At 42.7% G+C, this 26079-nt stretch overlaps 1 protein-coding gene across 6 annotated transcripts in view; it reads right to left on the bottom strand.

Moving 5' to 3' along the window:
- Positions 1 to 26079, bottom strand: part of WDR17 (WD repeat domain 17) — a 533217-nt gene that overhangs the window by 63687 nt on the left and 443451 nt on the right. For 5 of the 6 annotated variants that reach the window (XM_029578099.1, XM_029577946.1, XM_029578033.1 and 2 more), the window contains 4 exons: positions 19566 to 19705; positions 6424 to 6535; positions 5806 to 5947; positions 5601 to 5703 (listed from right to left, as the gene is read on the bottom strand). In XM_029578099.1, coding sequence (XP_029433959.1) covers positions 5601 to 5703; positions 5806 to 5947; positions 6424 to 6535; positions 19566 to 19705 — 497 coding nt within the window. The remainder of the gene's footprint in view (positions 1 to 5600; positions 5704 to 5805; positions 5948 to 6423; positions 6536 to 19565; positions 19706 to 26079) is intronic. The other variant, XR_003852810.1, reaches the window with a different exon arrangement.

Raw genomic sequence — 26079 nt, 5'->3', positions numbered from 1 at the left:
GTTCAGGGTTGATCCATATTCCTAGGTTTTTGAGGTTTTCTCTTGGTTTAATGATAATATCGTCTAGAACCATGGTGTTATGGGTGTTTTCTTCGGAGATTTTTCTTTCAAGCAGAATGTATTCCGTCTTGTCTATGTTGAGGTGTAAACTTATTTGGATTAGAAGGATCTTTATGTTTTTGAGATAGGAGGCTGCAAGTTTAAGGTATTTTCTAAGTTGTCTGATATGGGGATGATTAGTTATATGTCGTCAGCAAACATGAAGTATGTGACTCCGAGACTCGATAGTAGTTGGCATAAAGGGCATAAAGGGAGGAGGTATATATTGAACAGGGTTGCCGATAATGCTGAACCTTGGGGTACTCCTGTTTCAAGTGGGATTGGGTCTGAGTTGATGTTGTTAATGTTTACCTGGAATGATCTGTTATGTAGGAAGGAAATGAACCATTTTAGTGTAATGTCCATCAGCCCTATTTTTGTAGTCTGTTGAATAGGCTATTCTGTTCGACTGTGTCGAAGGCTGCAGATAGGTCAAGTAGGATTAGAATGAAAGGTTGTCCATTGTCAAACCTCTTAGAATTGTATCTGATAGAGTTAGAAGTAAGGTTTCCGTGCTACAGTGTTTTCGGAAGCCTTTTTTGACTGGGTGTAGGATGTTGTTTTGTTCTAGGTGATAATTTAGTTGTTTGAGAACTACCTTTTCAGTTAATTTGGCTAGGAAGGATAAGTTTGAGATGGGTCTATAGTTGTTTAGGTCATTTGGGTCCAGTTCTTTTTTTTTTTTTATAGGTTTGATGGTGGCCATTTTCAGTGTGACTGGGATTTCTCCTTCCTCAAGGTATATAAAGACGACCTTTGGGAACATAGTAGAGTAGCCCCACCTCCACTCAGGGAACCCCGTGCTGCTTTGGAAGAGAAAGTCCACCTGAAAGGAAAACATCAACTTGTTATATCAGGAAGCAATCCTGTAGCTAGGGACCTGCCTTCAAGATGATGTAGCATCCTCTCAAATCGAGGATATGTCTCCAGAGGCACATATGCCTAGGAGGGAAGGTTAGAACAGTCAATCCAGTTGGTGATTTGATCATTAGATAGTTGGTGGCTAGTGGACATGAGGATAATTTGCTAACTTGCCTGCCTGATGCAAAGGTGGCAGACCTCAAGAATCACATAGATAGGATTTTAGAAGATATTATGGAGAAGCCGGCTGCCTTGCTACATGTGGGTACCAATAACATAGGAAGATGCAGGAAGGAAATTCTGGAAGACAAATTTAGGATTATAGGTATAAAGCTGAAATCCAGGACCTCCAGGGTAGCATTCTCAGAAATGCTCCTCATTCCACGTGCAGGATCCCAGAGGCAGGCAGATTTCCAGAGTCTCAATAAGTGGTTGAGAAGATGGTGCAGGGAAAAGGTCTTTAGGTTTGTTAGCAACTGGGCAACATTTTGGGGAAGAGAGGCCTTTCCCTGAAGGATGGGATCCATTTAATCAGGGTAGAAGCAGGCTGCCGGCAGTAAACTTTAAAAAGGAGACAAAACAGCTTTTAAGCTAGATTATGGGGAAAGCTGACAATTGCTCAGGGGAAAATGGTTTGGAATGAGATATTTTTGAAGGACACTAACACAGCAGAGAAGTTAAGGCTTCCAGAAAGAGAGGTTGCAATAAGTGCAAAAGTGGCCCAGGTCCTGTTACATAATGAGCAGTGTTGAATGATTCCAAATTACCCCTCTCAACCGATACGCAGGTTTTTATTTCAAACAAAAGACATACTTTGAAATGTCTGTATACAAATGCTAGAAATCTAATAAGTAAAATGGGCACTGAATGAAGAAGTAGATATAATTGGCATTTCAAAAACCTGGTGGAAGGAATTTAACAAATGGGATACTATGATACCAGGGTACAAATTATATTCAGGCCGATACAGTAAAATTCGCAAGAGAGTGGGCGAGGGCCCATTCTCCCGGCGCGCGCACAGGCCTGTGTCCTTTGCGCGCGATTCAGTAAACTAAAAATATTTAAATTAGGGCCGGCAGTAAAAAGAGGCGCTAGGGACACTAGCGCGTCCCTATTGCCTCTTTTTGGACAGGACCGGCGGCTGTCAGCGGGTTTGGCAGCCGAGACTCAATTTTGCCGGTGTTGGTTCTCGAGCCCACTGACAGCCACGGGTTCGGAAACCGGGCGCTGGCAAAATTTAAGCATCCTGTTTTCAAACCACGAGCCGCGGGCCGATTTCAAATTTATTTTTTTTTAACTTTTTTTTAACTTTCGGGACCTTCGACTTAATATCGCCATGATATTAAGTCAGAGGGTGCACAGTAAAGCAGTTTTTACTGCTTTTCTGTGCACTTTTCCAGTGCCAGCAGAAATTAGCGCCTACCTTTGGGTAGGCGCTAATTTCTGAAAGTAAAATATGCAACTTGGCTGCACATTTTACTTTCTGTATCGCACGGGAATGACTAATAGGGCCATCAACATGCATTTGCATGTTGCGGGCGCTATTAGTCTGGGGGAGGGGGGTTGGACGCGCGTTTTCGACATGCTATTACCCCTTACTGAATAAGGGGTAAAGCTAGTGCATCCAAATGCAGGTTAACAGTGTGCTCCACCGAAGCGCACTGTACTGTATCGGCCTGTTTGTAATGATAGGATGGATCAAATTAGTGGAAGGGTGGAACTATATATTAAAGAAGGCATTGAGTCGAACTGGATAATAATTCTTTAGGAAACAAAATGCACTATAGATTCCTTATGGGTAGAATTTTCACATGAAAAGGGGGATAAAATAATATTGGGGATGTATTACCATCTGCTTGGCCAGAATGAACAGAGACAATGAAGTGCTAAAAGAAATTAATGTAGCTATCAAAATTAGCAGCACAGTGATAATGGGTAACTCCAATTATCCCAATATTGACTGGGTAAATAAGAATCATGTCAGGAAATGCTAAGAAGGTGAATTTACTAGATGAAATAAATGACAGCTTCATGGAGCAGCTTTTACAAGGACTAACAAGAAGGAGCACTAGTTTAGACCTAGTCCTTAGTGGAACACAGGATTTAGTACAAATGGTTTTGGAACCACTGGCAATAGTGATCATAATGATCAAATCTGACTTAATATCTGAAGGGAGGACACTAAAGAAATCTACAATAGCATTTAACTTTCAAAAGCTCTGTGTATATTGAGTAGTGCTATAGAAATGTTGAGTAGTAAGAACATAAGAACATAAGAAAATGTCATACTGGGTCAGACCAAGGGTCCATCAAGCCCAGCATCCTGTTTCCAACAGTGGCCAATCCAGGCCATAAGAACCTTGCAAGTACCCAAAAACTAAGTCTATTCCATGTAACCATTGCTAATGGCAGTGGCTATTCTCTAAGGGGCGGATTTTCATACTCCGCGAATAGGCCTACTTTTGTTTGCGCTCCAGGCGCAAACAAAAGTACGCTGGATTTTAGTAGATACGCACGGAGCCGCGCGTATCTGCTAAAAACCTGGATCGGCGCGCGCAAGGCTATCGATTTTGTATAGCCGGCGCGCGCCGAGCCGCGCAGCCTACCCCCGTTCCCTCCGAGGCCGCTCCAAAATCGGAGCGGCCTCGGAGGGAACTTCCTTTTGCCCTCCCCTCACCTTCCCCTCCCTAACCCACCCATCCGGCCCTGTCTAAGCCCCCACCTTACCTTTGTCGGGGGATTTACGCCTCCCAGAGGGAGGCGTAAATCCCCGCGCGCCAGCGGGCCTCTTGCGCGCCGGGCCGCGACCTGGGGGCAGGTACGGAGGGTGCGGCCACGCCCCCGGACCGCCCCGGGCCGTAGCCACGCCCCATACCCGCCCCCCAAAACGCTGCCGACACGCCCTGAAAAACGCCGCGACGACCGGGACTGCCCCCGACACGCCCCCCTCGGAGAACCCCAGGACTTACGCGAGTCCCGGGGCTCTGCGCGCGCCGGTAGGCCTATGTAAAATAGGCTTACCGGCGCGCAGGGCCCTGCTCGCCTAGATCCGCCCGGATTTGGGCGGATTTAGGCGAGCAGGGCTCTGAAAATCCGCCCCTGAGTGAACTTAATAGCAGGTAATGGACTTCTCCTCCAAGAACTTATCCAATCCCTTTTTAAACACAGCTATACTAACTGCACGAACCACATTCTCTGGCAACAAATTCCAGAGTTTAATTGTGCGTTGAGTAAAAAAGAACTTTCTCCGATTAGTTTTAAATGTGCCCCATGCTAACTTCATGGAGTGTCCCCTAGTCTTTCTACTATCCGAAAGAGTAAATAACCGATTCACATCTACCCGTTCTAGACCTCTCATGATTTTATGCTAGCTTCAGGTCTTACAATGTATTTTAGTAATGTAGGCTAGCTTTAGGTTTTACTATGTATTTTAATTTTTAACTGTTTTATTTGTTGTGAACCGTTTCGATGCTGTTGAAGCAAAGAGCTATGCTGGATATGCGTGAAGTATCAGTCTTTCTCCCCTGCCGTTGAAGCAGAGAGCTATGCTGGATATGCATTAAAAGAAGTATCAGGCTTATTTGGTTTGGGGTAGTAACCGCCGTAACAAGCCAGCTACTCCCGGCTTTTTTTTTTTAATGCAAATCCTTTTTTCCATATTTCCTCTTGCCGTTGAAGCTTAGAGCAATGTTGGAGTCTTAGAGCAATGTTGGAGTCGCATTAGCCGTGTGTATGTTTATTGAGTAAGGGTATTATCTCCAGGTAGTAGCCGTCATTCCCGCGAGCCACCCACTCTTCATTCACGTCCTCTAGACTTTATGGATCCACAGTGTTTATCCCACACCCCTTTGAAGTCCTTCACAGTTCTGGTCTTCACTACTTCCTCCGGAAGGGCATTTCAGGCATCCACCACCCTCTCCGTGAAGAAATACTTCCTGACATTGGTTCTGAGTCTTCCTCCCTGGAGCTTCAAATCGTGACCCCTGGTTCTGCTGATTTTTTTCTGACAGAAAAGGTTTGTCGTTGTCTTTGGATCATTAAAACCTTTCAAGTATCTGAAAGTCTGTATCATATCACCTCTGCTCCTCCTTTCCTCCAGAAAGAGAGGGTTTAGGATTGGAGATCAGGTCTGCAGGCCTGCAAGGATTGTTTTACATTTTTTTTTTACCACTTAACCAGCTATATTTTGAATATAGCTGATTACGATAAAAGTCATCTGGGTACACATACCTGGATAACCTTAAACCTGTTCTGAGACTTGTCCAGAATTAGCTGAATAATTTATCTGGCTAATTTTTATTAGCCAGGTAAGTTATCCAACTAAGTTAACTCTTCCCCAAAAAGCCCCCAGAACACCTTTAACTTATCTGGATACATTTTATCCAGATAATGACTTATTTGGTTAAAATTTACCTAGTTATAGGGGCTGGAAATTTAAAATCAGGGTTTGCTTAGGTAAGTCAAATGTTACCTGGACAAACCCCTTTGAATATCAACCTCATGGTTATATATCTATAAAAGCTCCATTACAAATTTATATACGATTATATTCTATAGAAGAATAGTTTAATACAAGACTAGATAAGTGAAAATTAAATGCAGGGAACTTATGTTCAGTAAATCAAGGGGAATATACTCACTCACTACATTTATGTAGAACCAGTCTTTCAGTATGGATGTAGCTGAGAAGATCAAGAATTGGGTAGATTGAGTCCAGCGTCCAGTCTGAGTTACTAAGTTGATCTATTAACAATGTAGAGAAAGATGACAATATAGAAACATGCAATGGACATTTACCAGTGATTATTTTGAGTGATTAACATTTTCCATTAAAAAAAAATCTACCTTTTACATGCTGAATTCCAATAGGAAGGGCTTTCTCAGGTTCTGAACATAACAAATAATACTTGACAGCTTCAAAGACATCTCCAGCTGCATCTCCAGCCTCAGCCAACTGCATACACTCTTCTAAACTTGGGAGATTACACTGAAAAGGAACAAATTTGTAAAAAAAAGAGTTACTATCTTTATTTGAACATAATGAAGGCTTATTTAAGTGTAGTTCTTGAGCAATCTCCTCCTCTTTACAAACAAAAGTAAAAGGAAACCAAACATTCTGCTTTTTGGTTTCAATGTTATTAATAAATCATTTCTCCGCTACTATTACTACAAGTGTTTATATCCCTCCAGCAAGAAAGACAGCAGAAACAGTGTCAGCCCCATGGTATTATGGAGCGCTGATTCCAGAGAATCACTTCCACTTTTAATGCTGCTGCAGGCTATATCATTATTGCCATACATTTAAGAACATTAACCTATAATTAATAACCACAGCCAAACTGAAAAATGAATAGTATGCATTCTTAATTTATGAGCTAATTCACAAACATTTGATTGTGCTACAACTTCATTTTAGCAAGTGTAATTAAGTAATAGCTAAAATAACAAAACTCTTATGCATACCTTTTCATGCAAATCATTTATCTCAGCAGTACATCCTGGGTAGAAAGCACAGAGCTTCACTAATAACAGGTCATTGCTAGGAATCATCATGAGAAGATCTGTTGCCAAATCCCTATGCAAAGGAGAAAGGGCACATATCAAGGTCAACAAGGATGTCATTAAAAGTCATGCATATATACAGATGCTGAACACCAGTAGCAGACATCAAGTACGAGGGAGGTTAACTTTCTAATAATTCTGCACAATCCCATATATGCGTGTTTATGGCCATGTGGAGAACTTCGATAGTATTTTATAACCTGTGCATATCAGGTACATGCAGATTATAAAATACGCCTATATCTACCCCCCAACATGTGAGCGAATACTTGCATGTGAGGAAGCATATAAGAAACTTCTTCAGAACACCTTAAAGGACTGCATACAGCTATCTGCACCAGTCCCGCTTAACTCCCAAACCAACAAAGGATTCTGGTCTAGGGTATATTACTGCAAGCAGGGATAAGAGGAAAAGGCCCAAGGAATGAGGAGGGCCCCAGAGAGAAACAGAAGCCTCGAGATAATGAACTGAAAGTTACAATTGTATTGTTGAACTGCACAAACTAGCTAAATTGTTTTGTTTATTATTGTTCACCAATAAAGAAGCTAATAAAGATTGTTTGCTAGAGGCCAGTCTGGAGTTTGCTTCTCTGGCTAGTCCTGAGTGCTCAGCATCACATATGATGTCAGAAAGGGGATCTCTTGCCTAAGCAGGGAGCAAAGGCAGAAGCCCACAGCCATAGCAAAGAGAAAAACAAAACTACAGAGTTATTTTTTCTTTTCTGCTGGGACCTCCCAGTTCCACTCACCTAACTGAAGTTATATCAGGCCAAGGGGGGGGGGGGGGGGGGGGGGGGGGGGGGGGAGGAGACCCACCTGTGCAGTCAGGGGTCATACAGTGAGTCAGGTCTGGACAGACCAGTAAGTTTTTTTTTTTTTCCCTCCCTCTCCTTCTCTGAAGAAATATCCAGTTTGAAGGTGGCTCAGAAAGCAGGAAAGATGGAGCAAGTGATCCAGGCTCTTGCTACAGGTCAGCAGCATTTTCAGAAAGCCATACAAACTCAAAATGACCAGCAGCAGGTGCTGCTTGAACAACTTATACAGCAAAATACAGTGCTAATACAGGTAGCATAGGCCATGCAGACCGCTGTTACCAGGATATCCCAGGCAAATCCGTTACCTCACATCCTGTTTAAAATTAAGGCAGGTGAGGACCTGGAAGCCTTCCTGAAAATTTTGAGAGAACCCCTTGCCTGTCGGCTTGCCTGGAAGCCAGTTGGACTACATACTTGGCTACCTTACTCATAGATAGGATTCAAATGGCTTTCCAAAAAGACAACCCGGATGGGAGGGCTACCTATGCGAAAGTCGAAGCCGCTATCCTGGCAAGAGCTGGGTATACCTCAGAAACATACCAGCAGCAGTTCTGACGAGGGTTCCTGCAGCCCGGGGAGAGCCCCTGAAACCCATTTCATTGCCTGAAGGATGCCAGCCAGAAGTGATTACAGCTGGAGAAAAAGACTGGCCTCAAAGTAGCCTGACAGGTGCTTCTGGAACAATTCTTAGACGGGCTTGACCGGCCCCATGAGGAATTGGCTCTGCCGAGACAAAGGGCTTACATTGGAAAGAGCTCTAGAAATGATGGACACCTTCTACCAAGCACAATTAATGCCTGACATGATAAGGATGCTAGAAAGAAAGCCCGCACAAATTATCTGGAGAAGCACAGACAGTGGAGGTCCCCAGCAGCATCCCTTAGAGTCGGATAGCGTGTCATCTGTACCTAGAAAATTCAGGCCACAATCTCTTCCACATGCTTTAACTGTGATCGGAGAGGTCATTTGGAAAGGGACTGACAATTTGAAGAACCTAAAGTTATGGCTGTCAGCTTAGTGATCCAGCCAACACCAGAATGTAAAGTCTTTGGGAATAAAGGAAAAATTACAAAGCAGGAAAAATCCTCACCCTGGAAGAAGAAATGTACTCAGGGAATTCAACCCACTCTAGGAATGAAACTGTGGACAATTTTTCCTTTTGTGCAGGGAATGGTCATCAGGAGAACTGCTTTGGAAAGTTCAAAAATAAAGAGCCTTCAAAGGGAACGACTAAAGGCAAAGATGAACCCACCAAGTGGGCATGATCTTTTTGTAAGGCCATGGACCATAACATTGAAGTGCGTCCATGGTAGGACGACATGGAGTGTCTGCTGTCAGGAGGAACAGCGCATGAAAGAGGCACCAAACACAGAACCCCTTAATGAGAACATAAAATGGGAACAAGACTGGTTGAACATGTTCACAAAAGTGCAAAACTGTAAAACTGTAGCTTAGTGGATGTTCCTAATGAGTGTCGTAAGGAGTTTGTGATTCAGGTGGAACTGGATGAAGTGCCCACCCAAGCGTTGGTGGATTCAGGGTTTGGCAAGACTCATTTGTGATGTCCTCCTCAAAAAAGAATACATCAATCACAAGAAAAGAGAGACACTTAACTGCGTACATGGGGACAGACAGTAATACCCAACCAGTCATGTCCTGCTGATGACCCCGGCAAGTCAAGCCATTAAGGAAGCAGGAGCCCTTCCTGAGCTCCCATATCTATTTATTCTGGGATGCGATTGACTCCAGTTTACAGTCCTGTGAAGCCAGCTCACAGGGAATCAGGGCAGCCCACTCAGGGGTGGGTCACTGGTGAGGACGTAGCCTGGGCACGGCTGGATGCCTGGCCTGACAAGGCTGAGCTGAGGAGAAGGCTTTGTGAGGGAGCATATAAAACATTTCCTCAGAACACCTTAAAGGACCAGCTACAACTATCTGTATCGGTCCTCCTTAACTCCCAACCCAGCAAGGGATTCTGGGCTACAGTGGATCACTACAAGCAATAGGCCAGGGGTTGAGGGGGCAGCAGAGAGAGACAGAAGCCTCAAGATGACAAACTAAGTTACAATTGTTTTGTTGAACTGCACAAACCAGACAAGTTGTTTTATTATTGTTCACCAATAAAGAAGTTTATAAAGATTTTTGCCAGAGTCCAGCCTGTTCTGTCTAGTCCTGAGCACTTGGCATTACACTGCAATGCACTGAAAGTGCGTACTTTTCCTAACTACTTTATAAACATATACACATATATTTTACGTGCAAAAAATACAACTTGCTGATTTATATAAAGTATTTGCTACATTTTAAAATGTGTGCATAATGAAATCACCAGTTTACCGATAACTCCACCAGTTCTTCCAGTCCTTCTCCAGGTCATTAGACCTTTGTGGTTCTTCAGCCTGAATTCTCCCAGACTTCCCACCCAACTAACAAAAGACCACAGATGAGTCTGATATCAAGTGCAGAAGTTAATTAGCAGGTTTAAAATTGCACAAATAAGTTGCCAAATGTACTCGTGTAAGTCTCTTGTTAAACAGCAACTTATGTGTACAACTCTTAGTTCCATCACAGAGTGCCCTAGGACTGCCCCTTATTTATGCCCGAAACCCAAAATAGGGGCATACTTTTGATGTATCTAAAATAGCACTCACAAGTACAAACTACTTACGAATAAGTAAGATAAGAATTTGTAAAATATGTAAAATTTTATGAAAACATGAATGATCAGACAAAACACTTGTCTCTTATTCTTAATGTGTTTCAAATTAAAACTATTACGCATTACAGAATAGCACAATCATTAAACAAATCATAGCTATAAGGGAAATAATAAAATGGTCCTGTTCAAAAGTTTGCATACCCTTGAATGTTTTGGCTGATAATATACACACAAGTTGACATACACGCTGAGATGGCAACGAAGGGTAGGTATCCACATCTGTGCCTTGTTTGATACTAATACAAGCGTTAAGATGCATTAAACAAGTTAATTTGCATTATCACACTACAATGCACCTTAATGCTTGCATATTTAATACACTTTAACATGTTAGTCTGTGTTAATGTTAAGACGTAATTAATGTTAACTAATGTAATGAAAATGCTAGAGTTGAAACACATGCAAATTCATGCAAAACAGCTCATTAATATTCATACAGGACAGCACAAATCATATAAAGTAATGTGATTTTGGTTAAACCACTGGTTAACTTTACAACTTAACTACACTTACATGCCAATGCAATACCATGCACTCAGGCTAGCGCACAGGTAAACCCATGGTTGGCTGCGCATCCATAACCCTTCATGCAATAAGGAGATCAGCGTGTCCAAATCAGTGCATAGCTAATAGCGCTCATCACATGTAAATGCCACATTGATGAAGCTATTAGCTAGTACCCACTTATGTAAAAAATAAATGTGCACCTGACACGCACATTTTAACCCTCAAAAATTAATGCCAGCCCCAGAGCTGGCATTAAGTCTTGAGAAGCCCCAAAAGTTTAACTGAAAAGCGGAAAATACTGCTTTTCTGTGGTTCCTCAGATTAGTATCATGGCTATATTAGGTTGGCGCAACAACAGAAAGCAGCAACGTGAAAAAAGATTTTTTAAAACAGTCTTGATGGTGGTCAGGTTATGAAAACGGATGCTCAATTTATGAGCGTCAGTTTTCCTAACCCGTGTACAGCCACATCTCCTGGGTGCCAAATGCCAAGGAGGTGGCTAGGGATGCAAAGTTTCCCCTGACGCCTCTTTTTTAAAGCAGCAGCTCATTTGCCTACTGCACTGTGCACCTGGAGAGATGATGGGCGCATGCTAGGAAAGCGAGTGTTCAATCATGACAGCCTGTTTTTCCTGCGTGGATATTGGATCAGCCTGTTTGGGAGGTGTAGATAAGTTGTAGCATTAGCTACAGGGGGTTAATACAAGCTTCGATGGAGATGGATCTCTCTCCAAAGTCAAGATGAAGACTCCTTCACGCAGAAGTTCCATCCCACACTTGTGTTTGCCAAAACTGCACTTCCACTCACCCCAAGTAGCAAATCATGTAGCTGACCTAGATCCCCACACCCTCAGTCCCCTCCAAGTACCAAACCATGTAGCCACCTGAGCCACCTTCCACCTACCCGAAAACTGCAAACAAGGGGGTTTTGGGCCTTGACATCCTCTACCATGAGCCCTATCTACTTTTGTTTCGAAGTGAAGTTGGAGACTAGAAGGAACACTTCTACATCTTGCCCTCAAACTTCAGTTTGGAATGCATCTGAAGGAGTAGAGAGGGAGAGTATACTGAGAGGAGCCTGAAGGTCTGGGAGAAGTTATGGCCTGAGAGCCCCTCATTTTCAGTCCTTGGGTGGGAAAGGGTATTGGGCAGCCACATGCTTTTTTGTCTTTATGATGGGAAGGGGGGCTCAGAAAGCCTGATAGTTTGATACTCAGCTGAGGGATTAGGGAAAGTGGATAACAGCTCCTAGCAGGGCCTGTCTTACTGTAGCCAGTAAATCATATGCTTTAACTGGCTACACTGTTAATGCTCAATTCACTAAAAGCTAAGCTTAGCTTTACACCCTTTAATGAATAACAAGTTGAATGTACTGTAATAGTGACATAAAAATGGATATTAATGTACATTTTTAACACACATTAGTGTACAGATCCCTTAATAAAATACATTTCTGTACAAGCAGCAAAATACCTGTATCCCAGGGATGGAAAGCTAAAAGAAAGTCAAAGTAATAATAAGCACAAGAGTAACCAGTTCTAAACTGTTTGTTTGTTTTTTTAATTAACATGGAAGTATAACTATCTTTGTATTTAGAAACAAAGAATAATAGAAACAACTAGCAGCAAAGGAGCAGTGAAAAAAGAAAAAATTCTAACATCATTTTATTAACACTTGCTAAAATGAATCCTCTTGACTAGTTTTCATTTTATCCTAGTTTCGCAAGCACGGGGGGGGGGGGGGGGGGAGCAATATTCAGCAGCTCTTAGTTGGATAAGTTGGGACTTACCTGAACACGTGGCAAGGTTCCAATATCCAGCTGCATTCACGGCTGCCACTTAGATAATTATTTATCCAGCTAAACAGTTATCTTGTTGAGTTGGGGGGTGGGACAGGGGTGCTCTAGGGAGGATCTACTTATCCAGCTAACTTAGACCTGGATTTATCAAAATGCACTAAATATCGCATGCAATAGTAAAAGGGGTGTGTTTTATGGTAATAGGTAGTTTATCGCAATTTGCGCTAATACCTATGCGAAGCACTATCTCAGTGCAAATTGGGATAACTTTTTGGCACTTTGCGATAACATGGTCCACTGAGGGGGGGGGGACCATGTTTGGTAGTTTTAAGCTCCTGGAGAGCCAGCCTTGCTATCAGGGCCCTTCAACAACCAGGTGGGGGGAGGGGGGGGGGAGAGAGAGACTAGGCTAACTATAATACCCTCACACTAGATAGGTATTTATATCTCTATGGGAGGCCCACCTAGTAACGCGAGGTGAGGTTTAGGTATTAGTGTAGAGGTTAGGGGCCACTTTGACATTCAAAGTGAGACTTATGAACAGAACAGTGCTCTCCTGTGAAGATTTGACAACCTTCAGAGTGAGGAAACTCACCCAAAGATGAGATTTGTGCAATGTTCTCTCAACCTAGCTTGATGTTACCCAGGTAGAGAATCCATCAAGCTAGGTTGAGAGAACATTACACAAATCTCATCTTTGGGTGAGTTTCTCATTCTGAAGGTTGTCAAATCTTCACAAGAGAGCACTGTTCTGTTTGAACGTTTCACTTTGAATGTCAAAGTGGCCCCTAACCCCTACACTAATACCTAAACCTCACCTCGAGTTACTAGGTGGACCTCCCATAGAGATATAAATACCTATCTAGTGTGATGGCATTATGGCTAGGCTAGGCTAGGCTCTCTCCCCCTCCCACAGGAGGGCCCTGATAGCTAGGCTGGCTCTCCAGGAGCTTAAAACCACTAAAAACAGCATGTGCAAAAACATCACAACACACAATAAAGCCCTATCGCATGGTTTTACACAAATGAAAAAGGTGTAGTTAAAATTTGCGTTAAGCAGGCCTGATATTGAGCAGGTCTAAAGTTAGTTGAATAAAATTATCCAACTACCTCAAACTTATTCAGGGATATTCAGTGATGTGGTCTTGCTGCTGAATATATGGCTAAGTTAGTCGTATATGTTTATCTGGCTAATTTACTTAGCCAGATATTCTCCTCCATGTTTTTAGCAGCATAAGGTTAAGGCAGAAAGATCTCTTACCCAAACCAAATGTGAAATGTCTCTCAATGTTTATCTCCATTGCCTTTTTATAATGTATGACATTCAGTTTTTCTTTCTTTATTTTTGTTTGATATAAAAATGGCTACGAGGATCCTTAATAATCACCCTGCCTTCAGAGGCTGCTCTAAATAATGAGGCCTCCTTTCAAGAATCAATGGGGGCCAATTTACTAAGGCTTTTTTTCCCATTTTGTCTATGGAAAAACAATCTTGATGAAGCAGGCCTGGTGTAGGCAATTTTGAAAACTGTGTGAGCAGAAGCAAAATCTGCAGATACTTTTTATCAACGGATTTTGCACCAATTCTCAAAGTGAAAGTACATGTGCAATTTTCCCATTGAAAACTACCCAAGGAAAAAGTACCCACAGAAATATTGCACCTGTTTCTTCTCTGCAGATATATTCAAAACTGTGTGTGATGTGGCTTCCCCTGGCTTCACCCCTCCTCGAGAATGTGGATAAAAGTATGTGTGATTGGAGCAACACGTGCACGTTTACCTACATAAAGGCTGGGCATTTTCATATGGCTCATTTTACCCTGTTTCTTCTGTCCCTCAGGGTCCAGGTGTATCATGAAACACTTACCAAATCCCAGACTCCATTATCCTGCGGCAGCTCAGGAGTTGATATACTAACAAGAGTTTGAAAATTTTGTGGCAATTATGTGTCATTAGTACCATTTGCATATATCTACATACGCGTGATATTAAATGATTTTAATTTTACTTTCTAAAAATGTTTCCTGACGTTTCTTGAGTGTCTGGTTAGTTTATTTGGTTCTTTTTCAGTAAAAAGGGATCTTGCTGGGAGGGGAGGAAGGCTAGAGAGAATGGGGGTAATGCAGGGGTTCTGAGAGATGGGGAAGGAAAGGGTTCTCAGAGGAGAGAGATTGAGAAGAGATCCCAGGAAGTGCAAGGGTCAGTTTTTGCGGCCCTTAACATGCCTGCAGAATTGTGGAAAATCAGGAATCTTAAGAAAACTCAGCTCTATCCCAAAACACAACAGTTACAGATTTGAAATACCACTTTACCACCAAACCAAGCTATGGATTCTCTTATTTGGTACCAGGGAGAGTATGCATGTACTTTCACTTTGAAAATTATCCAAGGAAAATTACCTGCATAGATGTACACCTCCTTTTTCTGTGGATACTTCTGGCAAAAATGTGTGTGCTGTTGCATCCCTGGCCCTAACCTTATCCCAGGAATGCATCCACAAAAAGGCTGGTAAAAGTTTTGAATTGTGGCACAAAGCTGGCACTTTTCCAAGGATATAGGGTAGGATATTTTCAAAATACTTTTGGATTTTGCGTCTGTTAGATGAATTTGGTTTTTGAAAGCTGCTCTCAAAATGAATGTCATTGGTCACACCAATACTAAAAAAAAATACACTCAAGATAAAAATCACCACAGTGTGCAAACAAATCACCTGTAACAAATAATCTCTGAAAACAAAAAACAGCATGTTACGGAAATTGCTCATATATTTAGGCTACCAAATCTTTACTAAGAACGGCTAGTCATAGTGTCATCATTGCCCCACTCCATCCATGCTTCAATATTTTTTTAAATACATTTTCAAATGCAATATACCAAGAGAATGTACATAAAAAAATATCTTTTTTGAAGCGGTGTGCACCTGGACTCTTGCAGAAACCAGACAGGGGCTGTGTTTTGAAAATCAAATTTTCTTCTTCAGAGGAATCCTTAATTTCATATATGCAAAATACTACATAAAAGTGCTACTTTTTTTTATGAAAGAGACAGCAACAAACAACATTGTTCTGAATACAATATAGTTCCCTGAAGAAGAAAATTAGATTTCCAAAATGAGTCCAGGCACACACCACATCCACTTTTGGCAGTTTCCACTGCTCTAATCTGGCAGGGGATACAACCTGGCCATAGCCCTGGCCACCTTCAAACCAGCTTCTGGGAAATCCCATTCCTAGTCAATCAGCTTTTTTACCTGCTTTGGCAAAGGGAATGCCCTCAGAGGTCCATGCAGTCCCTCCGACACCTGGTTTATCCCTTCATTTTCGGAATCCTCCTGAGCAACCTTAATCCCTAGCTCCTTCAGAACCTGTGGGATGAGATGCTGCAATTCCTCCTTATGGAATAACCTGACCACCCTCGGGTCATCCCTTTCTGCCAGACAGACCTCATCCGCATCCGGGTCCCCCAGCAGGTCAGTCATCGGATCCACAACATGACCAGAGCCCAGGTCCACCTGCGGGTCCTGTGGATTGCCACCCTGAGGATCAGCGCCATCGGAATCCTCGGAGGAAAGATCCGCCCCTCATGATTTATCCAGATCCAACAGACGCAAAATGCCCCCCATCCTAGGAAGCGCCTCAGACCAAGCCTTCTTAGCTTTGCCTCAGATCATCTGAAAAGCTGGCCTCTTTGCCACCAGCTCCTGCCTGGCGAGATAGGCCTCATGCATTAATAAAACAAAATCCTCTGAAAATCCGTAGCGGTCTCCCTGCTCCACGGCGCCGGGTCCTCCCCTGCATCTGCGAGCACATCTCCCCCTCCTCTAGGCCCCTGATGCAAAGAAGAAAGTAGGGGAGGGGAGTCCCTGCCTTCCCCATCCATGTCAGGGCTCCTGCCATGTGGAGCTAAAATGGTCGCCGTCTCTTTCACTCCCCCCCCCCCCCCCCCCCCCGGGGTCTCCTGCACAGGACCTGCAGCATGTGTGCAGCGTCTGCCCCATGATCCCTTTGCCATTGTTCCCTCACCTCCAGAGACACAGGCAGGGCAGAGATGGGCTGCCTTGAGGAGATTGCGCCTCTCCCGTCAGGCCCGACAGGCTTTCCTGCGCTGAGCGGGAGATGGCATCGCACGCGACGCGTCTCGCAGCTAAAAATAACCCTGAGCAGGAGAAAATAAAGGTGCGGCCACCGCTGCCTGGCTTCAGGCCATGCGGTTTCCTCCTCACTCCAATGCCAAGCTCACATACACCTCAGGCGCTGCAACGGAGAAAAAATGAACAGGCCTAACAGCTTCTGACCTTTTTTTTTTTTTTTTTTTAAGTTAATCTCTTAAAGAAACAGCCTGCTGAGCCACACAGAACAGTAAAAGCAAATGAAAATACTACTTTCCTGTTTCTGAAAGCTCCAGGACGCGGCAGCCATTCAGCCTAGGTGAGAGACCTTAGGGGGAGTGAGGGAACCATGCCCTCCCCTGGAATACTTCCTGACATTGGTTCTGAGTCAAGCTCCAGGGAGGAAGATTCAGAACCAATGTCAGGAATTATTTCTTCACGGAGAGGGTGGTGGATGCCTGGAATGCCCTTCTGGAGGAAGTGGTGAAGACCAGAACTGGGAAGGAATTCAAAGGGGCGTGGGATAAACACTGTGGATCCATAAAGTCTAGAGGATGTGAATGAAGAGTGTGTGGCTCGCGGGAATGAAGGCACTATCTGGAGATAATACCCTTATTCAATAAACTTACACACGGTTAATGAGACTCCAACATTGCTCTGACCCAAACATTGCTCTAAGCTTCAACAGCAAGAGGAAATGTGGAAAAAAGGATTTGCATTCACAAAAAAGCGGGGAGTAGCTTGCTTGTTACGGCGGTTACTACCCCAAACCAAATAAGCCTGATACTTCACTTTCAATGCATATCCAGGATAGCTCTCTGCTTCAATGGCAGGGGAGAAAGACTGATACTTCACGCATATCCAGCATAGCTCTCTGCTTCAACGGCAGGGGAGAAAGTCTGATACTTCACTTTCAATGCATATCCAGCATAGCTCTCTGCTTCAATGGCAGGGGAGAAAGACTGATACTTCACGCATATCCAGCATAGCTCTCTGCTTCAACGGCAGGGGGAATGAAGAAAAGTGGATCTATATACAGACAACAACCAACAAGGATTGAATTATTTAGTCTGGGTAGACAAATAAGCATGGTGTAGCTTGCTTATTGCGGCGGTTACTACCCCTAACTAATAAAGCTAGATATTTCACTTAGATGCAGTTCCAACACTGCTCTCTATATTAATGGTGGGGGTAGAAGGGAAATAGAACCAAAAGGTTACTAAGAGCCAAGAGTAAAAAATAAGTATGAGAAAAAAAAGTGCGAAACTTGCTGGGCAGACTGGATGGGCTGTTTGGTCTTCTTCTGCTGTCATTTCTATGTTTCTATGGAATCAAGGGTCAAGTCTGGCCAGGGATTTCCAACCCCCCGCTCGCCCTGCTCAACCAGAGGGATGGCCCACGAAGGAACCTAACACCTCTCGGAGCTCTGTCTTCAGCATTCTATCTTCTCTCTAATCCTAAACCAATCTTATTTTATTTTAACTACCAGACTGCAGGTTTGCACCTCTACCATCTGCTAGAGACAGAGAAATACTGAGGGACTACAGGTGGCACTCTCGGATATGTATCAGTGCCTCAAAGTTTTGTTCTCTGCCTCCATCTGCTGGTATGGATGCTTAGACCCACTTGTCTGGACTGATCTGGGGTAGGATGAAGAGGAAGGAGAATTTCCTGGTGGACAGACCAAATCGAACTTTGGAACCTCACTAGTGGTCCCTGGAGAGGGGGGGGGGGGGTAGCAAAACAGATTTTCGGCAAGTGGGAAACACCTTTGGTGGCATGTGAGGACTGAATTTGTCTACCCCTACCTTAGAGCATACCATATCATTTTTAGCTCAATTAAATTTATCTGATGAAACTTTTCCTGAGCATATCAAGGCCTTGGGTACAAAGCTCATCTAGGTGAGCTCCTTAGCCCACATTGGATGCATCCATAGTTAGGACAATTTACAGAGGAGGAATTTGGAAGAGTATTCTTTTGGCCAGATTGGAAATAATCAGCCACGAGGACAGGGAGTCCATTAGAGGTTAGGTGATATAGATGCTATCCCAAAGATCTTGAGAGACTAGATTCCATTGTGATCTTAGGGTCCATTGGGTCTATATTGAAGCATTCCAAGGAATTAATCTGCAATGGTGATGCCATGAGGCCCAACAACCTCAACATGTCCCATGCTGATATCTGATGACTCTTTCTTGTCTCCTAACTGTAGTCATCAATGCAACAATCCTCTCTTGTGGGAGGAAGGCTTTCGACTAAGTCTTGTCTATAAATTCCAATTGAGATGAAGGACTCAAGTGTGATGTGAGTAGTTCATGACGAACGCTAGCAACACTAAAACATGGATGGTTTTATGATTTGATTCTGCAGCAGCTCCTTGAGTTGTGCTCTCGACTAGCCAATTGTCCAGGAAGGGAAACATGTACATCCCTAATTTGCGTAGATGTGCAGCACCACAGCAAGACATTTTGTGAACCCCTTAGAATGCTGACACTAGGTCACAGGGCAACATGTGATATTGTAGGTGGTGCTTCCCTAATATGAATCTAAGATATTTCCTGTGACCTGGAAAAATCTTTGTGTAGATTAAAGCATCAGGGGAAAAATTAACTAGGCAAAATGAAATGACTTGATTTATGGAGAAAAATTACAACCAATGTTGCTCAATTCTCTAATACTGATGTACCATGTGGCTGACAAAATACAAAGAAAACTTGAAATTTAAATGAAAATCCTGCTTAGGGGACTAGAAGGGGTGAAAAATGATGGTGGAGCCCCATGATAAACCATTCTTGTGCTGTAGGAAAAAAATCTGCTGAGCAGAGTGAGAGGAAAAGAGAGCAAGCACAGAGTACCATGACCTATGGGCTTCTCAGAAAAGATGAGACTGAAGGCACTCCATGCAAACGTGGCAACATGGTTCAGGCTGCACATGCCCAGATGCATACGTTCAAACCTCTAGAAGTTTTGAAGTCAAATCTTCACATTGGGTTACCTCTGATCCTTCTTGTTCTTAAAAGAAACACATGTTTAACACATAAAGTCCTTTGATTATTTACCCTTAAAAGTACAATACATCAGAAAATTAAAATTCTTACCATGTTGTTACCGTCATACATTTTCTTGCCAGTAACTCTAGTGCATAATGTGTTGCTTGAGCTGCATTCTCTCCTAAGACTGTACCCATACAGACTGCCAGCTCCAACTCATTCCCACGAATCAGGTTTGCCATAGCAAGCTTGTTCACAAAGGAAATCAGATTTTCAGTTATGCAGGCACTAATCAGAGCTCATTGTACTAAGCAACTTGTATTTATTTTAAACTTATACTTTTTAATTAATAGCAGAGCTTTTTTGCTAATTTAATCAGAATTTGTTTTGAAAATTATGTAAAGAAGTTTATCAAAAGGCAGATTAAATTTAATGTGGACAAATACAAAGTGAGGCATATAGGGCAGAATAATTCAAATTATAATTATAGGATGCTGGGTTCCATATTCCAGGAAAAGAATCTTGGAATCACGGTGGAAGATTACTTGAAATCCTTAGCTCAGTGTGCAGTACCGGTGAAAAAAGCAAATAGAATGTAAGGAATTATAAGGAAAGGAGAGGTAAATAAAATGGAAGATATCACATCTTGAGTACCTTGTGCAGTTCTGGTCACCCCATCTAAAAAAAAGTATTTATTTATTTATTTTATATTCCGCTTTTCAGGCACTTCAAAGTAGATTATATTTAGGTACTATAGATATAGCAGAACTTGGAAAGGTGGAGAGATGGATAACCAAAATGATAATTGGAATGGAACGGCTCCCTTAGGAAGAAAGACTAAACAGGTTATGGCACTTCAGCCTGGAGAAGAGATATGAGGTTTATAATATTATTAGCTGTGTAGAGCGGGTAAACAGGAAATGGTTATTTACCATTCCCAATAGTACTAGGATTAGGGGTACTCCATGTAGCTAATGAGTTGCACTTTAAAAACAAATCAGAGAAAGTATTTTTTCACTCTGTGTACAATTAAACTGTGGAATTTGTTGCCAGAGGATGTGGTGAAAACAATTAGCATAGCCAAATTTAAAAATGGTTTGAACCTGGAGGCAAACTTCATAAACTATTAGCCTTGTAGACTTGGAGATGCAAGAGCTTATTCCTTTCTGAGCAAGAAAAATTGGATCTATTCTCAGGGATCCTATCGGGTACTTCTGATGCAGATTGGCCACTGTCAGAGACAGGATGCTGGGCTTGATAGATCTTTGCTCTGATCCAGTATGGCATTTCTTATGTTAAGTTTAGTTATTTTCTTTTGGTGCAAATTTTACAGAAACAAAAAACAGGATTTAATTTCAAACGAATAAGCTAACTGTTCCAGTGAGCAGGAGGCAATGGGGACTATTCAGCTGTGCTAATAGAACACTTTTTTGACTATTGGAACACATTAGAGAAGAATTAGTGGTGTCCCGTTTGAAAGTTTTCTTTCCATTATCAAAAGAGAATAGCAATGTCTTTGTTGCTCCCTTTATCTTATTAAGGTTGTGATCTTGTTAGATTCCAAAAACATTGAAATTTCCCCTGGTGCAGCTCTTGTAGGAGTGGAACACTGTATTTGTGTCTGGATTTATATGGATCATCTAATAACTTTCTGAGTTCCCTTCTGGAAGTTCAACAAAGAATGCTGAGAATCTTTCAAATTAAAAAAGTCTTTCTTTTGGGAGTCAATAAAGACTTTTATGGTTTTAAGTTATGTTCAGTACTTTTATAGTTTGATATTTACAAACGGAAAGCTTGCCAAGGCATAGCTTTGGGAATGTTTTCCAACTTAAATTTGTTGAAGGAGTGTGTGTATATAGTTGTGGAGGGAATGGAGGGCATGAGTGTAAGGGAGAGTATAAGTGGGATGTGTATGTGAGTGAGTATCTGGTGGGACAGAAGTGTAGGTATGCATATGGGAGCAGTTTATTATGGGGTTCTGTGCGTGTGTGTGTGTATGGGGGTTGTGGGGTATATTTTTTAGGGGTATGACTGTGCATAGATAGTAGATGTGATTGTGAAGCAGCTTATTGTTTAATGTTTGTGGTTGAGGGTTGTGTGTATGCTGGATATGTATGGAGAGGTTGCATGTAGGGACGTCTGGGGGTATGGGAGTGTATGTATATGTGGGGGGTGTTAAATGAGTGTTTTGGGAGATGAATGTATGTTAAGTAGGTTTGTGGGAATTCTGTGGCGGAGTAATGCTTAAGTGGAGCTGTGAGGGTAGGGTTTTTTTTGGGGATATGACTCTGTATGTGTGTAAATTGGGCATGTGCTCGCAGGGGTGTGGAAATGTAGTTGGGATAAGTGTGTGAGTGTTTGTATGTGAGTGTATATATATATATATATATATATATATATAAAACCTCACATACAAACACTCACACACTTATCCCAACACACCCCTGCGAGCACATGCCCAATTTACACACATACAGAGTCATATATATATATATATATATATATATATATATATATATATACACATATATAAAGTATATCCACTAGGTTGTGTGTGTATGTTTGGGGAGGAACCTGAAAAACTCCATAATTTATTTTCCCTATGTCTGTGGGTGTGCTGGGAACAGGTATGTGTGTGGGGGGCAGGAATTTGTGGGATGTACGAGGGTGAGGGATATTGGTGAGTTGTGGGCATGAGGGGCGAGGTGGGTGCATATGAATGTCTATATGTGGTGTGTATGCCAGGCGCATATGTGTACTTTGGATGCACTATTTATATTATTCTTTCCAACATTTCATATATTGTAAATCCTAAAAATATTGTCTTTATTAATTTTTGCGATGTCCTCCTTCTTTGCTTTGATTAATTTAAACATCAAGAGATCCATATTCAACCACTAGGCAACTGACAAAGTTAGACGAATAAAATTGTGTGACTAACTTTGCTGAGATATTCAAGGGCATGGCTGTGCCACTGAATATACTTGACTATTTTAAAATTAGCCAGATAAGTTTATCCAGAGAACTTTAGGGCTGCTTTACAGCACAACCAGACTGTAGGATTTATCATTCCACTATAAATATAGGGAATGATGAGCCGTGGCCAGAAAAAGGGTGGGGCGGGGTGAGAGTGTGCACCTGGCCACATCACGGCAGTGCATTTTCTCCCGCCGCGGTTGCAGCCATGGCACACACTATCGCCCCAATAGCGCCATGAAAAAGGTGTAGTTATTTCAGGTGCTATTGCCGGCGATGTGTGAAACATTATCGCCCGCAGAGCAACCGGGCGCAAAATTTTTTAAAACCCTAACCAAACCCCTCCCCTTTCCCTCATTTAAATTTTAGCATTGCAATGCGGTCGTTATTGTGTGTTTTAGGGTGTTATTGCATGCTATAATGCCCTAATGCACATGATAACGGCCCATCACATTTTGAAAAATGACTCTGAGAGTTAGCTGGATAAGTTAACTGGCTAATTCTGAATATTGGAACTAGCTGGATAACTTAGGGCCTGATTCACTAAGACATTTCTCCCATTCTGTGTCTATGGGAAAATGCATTGATGACTCAGGCACTTAGCTGGCTAACTTAAGCTGCCCAAAAACTACCCCAGAATTCCTCCAAATTATCTTGCCAAGTTTTATCCAGCTAACCACTTATCTGGATAACTTGGAGGCTGTGAGCTAGCAGGGATTTTCTAATCCCACCATTTGTCCAGATAAGTTAGAATTTAACTAGACAAATTGCACTGAACATCATTCTCTAAGAGAATAAAATTCAGTAAGTCAGTGAGTGGCAAATTCATCCAGGTAAAGTTACACATGTAACTTTTCCACATATTCGGCTAGATTTACGTAAGGAATTCTCCTGCTAAGTATTTCTGAATAAAGTAGATTTGCTTACCTATAACAGATATTCTCTGAGAACAGCAGGATGTCAGTCCTCACACATGGATGACATCATCCAGTGGAGCCCAGCATGGAAAAACTATGTCAAGATTCTAGAACTTTGACTGAGCCGCATTGGACATGTTTACGGCATGCCATTATACCATGTGCCCATGTGGGGGTCTCTTCAGTCCTTTTTTAGCAAAAAAGAAATTGAGGAGAATCTGACTCCACGGGGAGGTGGTGGTGGTGGTGGTGGAGGGTTGTGAGGTCTGACATCCTGCTGTCCTCAAAGAACTCTGTTACAGGTAAGCAATTCTGCTTTCTCAGAGGACAAGCAGGATGGCAGTCCACACATGGTTCATTCTTAGCTACAGGCCAGTGAAAATCGGGAAACAAAACCACAGCCAATGGGTAAAACAATAATGTTTTTGTTGGCAACAAGCCTTTATTGTATTTATATTTAACCTATTGGGGGGGGGGGGCAGCCTGGAAACAAAACAACTGGTCCTAGGTGGGAAAAAGTTGGTTTCTATACCTCAAATAAATTCCAAAGGACAGATTAGCCAAAACTATTGTTGCGTCAGCCATTCCTATCCAAAGACTAATGCGATGAACGGAGAGAATTCTACATCACAGTCTTGCAGAACTCCTCCATGGAGAATGATCATAGATGAGGCACCGACTATGCCAGGCTCAGGCAGAATGAGCCTTGGCATGGCCAGCCAGATTCAATCCTGTCTGGGCATAACAGAAAGAGATGCAATCTGCTAGTCAGTTGGAGACAGTCTGTTTGGCAACGGTAATTCCCAACTTCTTCTTCAAGCTGTTCCGGGTAGAAGGCCAAGGGTCTCTTGCAGTCCAAATTCTACAGTGCTTGTTTTCCCTGGTGAATATATGGCCTGTGGAAAAATGCTGGAAGGACGATTGACTGCTTAAGATGGAATTCCAACACCACCTTAGGCAAGAACCTTCGATGGGTATGCGGGACCACCCTATTATGGTAAAACTTAGTATAAGGTTGATAATTTACTAAAGCCTGAAGCTCATTGACCCTGCATACTGAAGTAACCGCCACCAAAAATGAGACATTTCAGGTCAGGTACCTCAGGTCAAAGGAGTGCAGAGGCTCAACGGAAGCTTTTATCAGCTGGGACAACACCATGTTGAGGACCCTCAACAGAGTGGGTAGTCTGATGGGAGGCTTCATATGAACAATAAACATGCTTGAAATATACAAGTAAAGGCTGTACCGAGATGGACTTACCTTTTACATGGTGATGGTAAGTGCAATCGCATTAGGGTGGACTCTAGTAGAGTTGGTCTTGATACCATTCTCAGACAAATGTAGAAAGTACTCAAGTAGTTTTTGTGTGGAGCAGGAGGAAAGATCTAGGGCCATTTTCTCACATCATGTGGCAAATCTCTTCCACTTTAGTCCACAGAACTTCTTTATCCTTGAAGAAAAAAAAAAAAAAAAGGGGGAGACATCCTCAAACCAAGGGATTGCAAAATCAGCCTCTCAACATCCATGCAGTGAGCGACAGGGACTTGAGCTTGGGATGACACAACTGGTCTTGATCCTGAGTGATGAGATCTGAGAAAGTCCCCAGACTGATAAGTTCTCTGATGGTTATCTCTCGGAGAGAGGAAACCAGATCTATCTCAGCCAAAATATCATGGTCTTCTTGTCCTCTTTGAGCTTCAACAAAAAGTCTTTGCTACCAAGTGAAGTGGAGGATAGGCAAACAGAAGACCCTTGCCCCAAACGAAGATAAATGCATCTAAGGCTAATTGGCCACCCTCCCTCTGTCTGGAGCAGAAGAGCGGGACATTCTTGTTCCAAGGGATGCAAACAAGCCCACTGCAGGAGTTCACCAGATGATCTGATTCTCCATTTTGATTCAGGGACCACCTATGTGGATGCAGTCAGATAAGACTGACTGAATCTGTCCACCAACATGTTCTCTATGCTGGCCAGGTAAGTGCTCTGAGAACTATCCCATGAGAAATGGTCCAGCCACATAGCTGGACAGAGAAGGTATGAACTTGTACCGTTCTCCTTGTTCATGTAGTACATCGTCACCTGACTCATTCTGGATGAGAACAACTTTGTTGGAAGCTGATCTTGGAAAGCCCTTAGAGCATACCAAATCACCCAGAGCTCCAAGAAATTGATCTGATGCAACCGGTCTTGGGCAGACCAAGAGCCCTGGGTGCAAAGGCCATCTACATAAGTTCCCCAACCCAGGTTGGATGCATCTGATGTGATGATAATTTGGATTGGAGCAATTTGGAAAGGGATGGCTTTGACCAGTTTGGAACTGTCCCGCCACCAGGATAGGAAATCCCTGAATGGTTTGGTGATTCTGATGTTCTTCCTCAGATCTTGTGTGGCCTGCAGCCACTGAGATCTTAAGTAATATTGGGCTCTTCTCTGGAATAGACGTACCATGGGAGTCACATGCACTGTCGAGGCCATGAAGCTCGACAACAAACAACTGCCAAGCTATCTGCTAAATCTGTTCAATTTCCTCAGCTGCAGCCATCAGAGCAGTGACCCTTTGTTGCAGAAGGAAAGCCAATGCCTGAGTCATGTCTAGCAGATCTCTGATAAAACTCCAATTGAGCTGGGGGGGCGCTGTTGCCAGCCGATGCGAGCGGACGCGTAGCTACTGAGCTCCGTACCCCTCGAGCCTTTAATTCCAGAAATTGAGTGCTTTTCTCACAAACAA

The sequence above is a fragment of the Rhinatrema bivittatum genome, chromosome 1, assembly GCF_901001135.1.
Source record: "Rhinatrema bivittatum chromosome 1, aRhiBiv1.1, whole genome shotgun sequence".
In the NCBI taxonomy this organism is placed as follows: Eukaryota; Metazoa; Chordata; class Amphibia; order Gymnophiona; family Rhinatrematidae; genus Rhinatrema; species Rhinatrema bivittatum.
The sequence above is the reverse complement of the archived record's forward strand: the minus strand, read 5'-3'. Positions and strand labels throughout refer to the sequence as shown.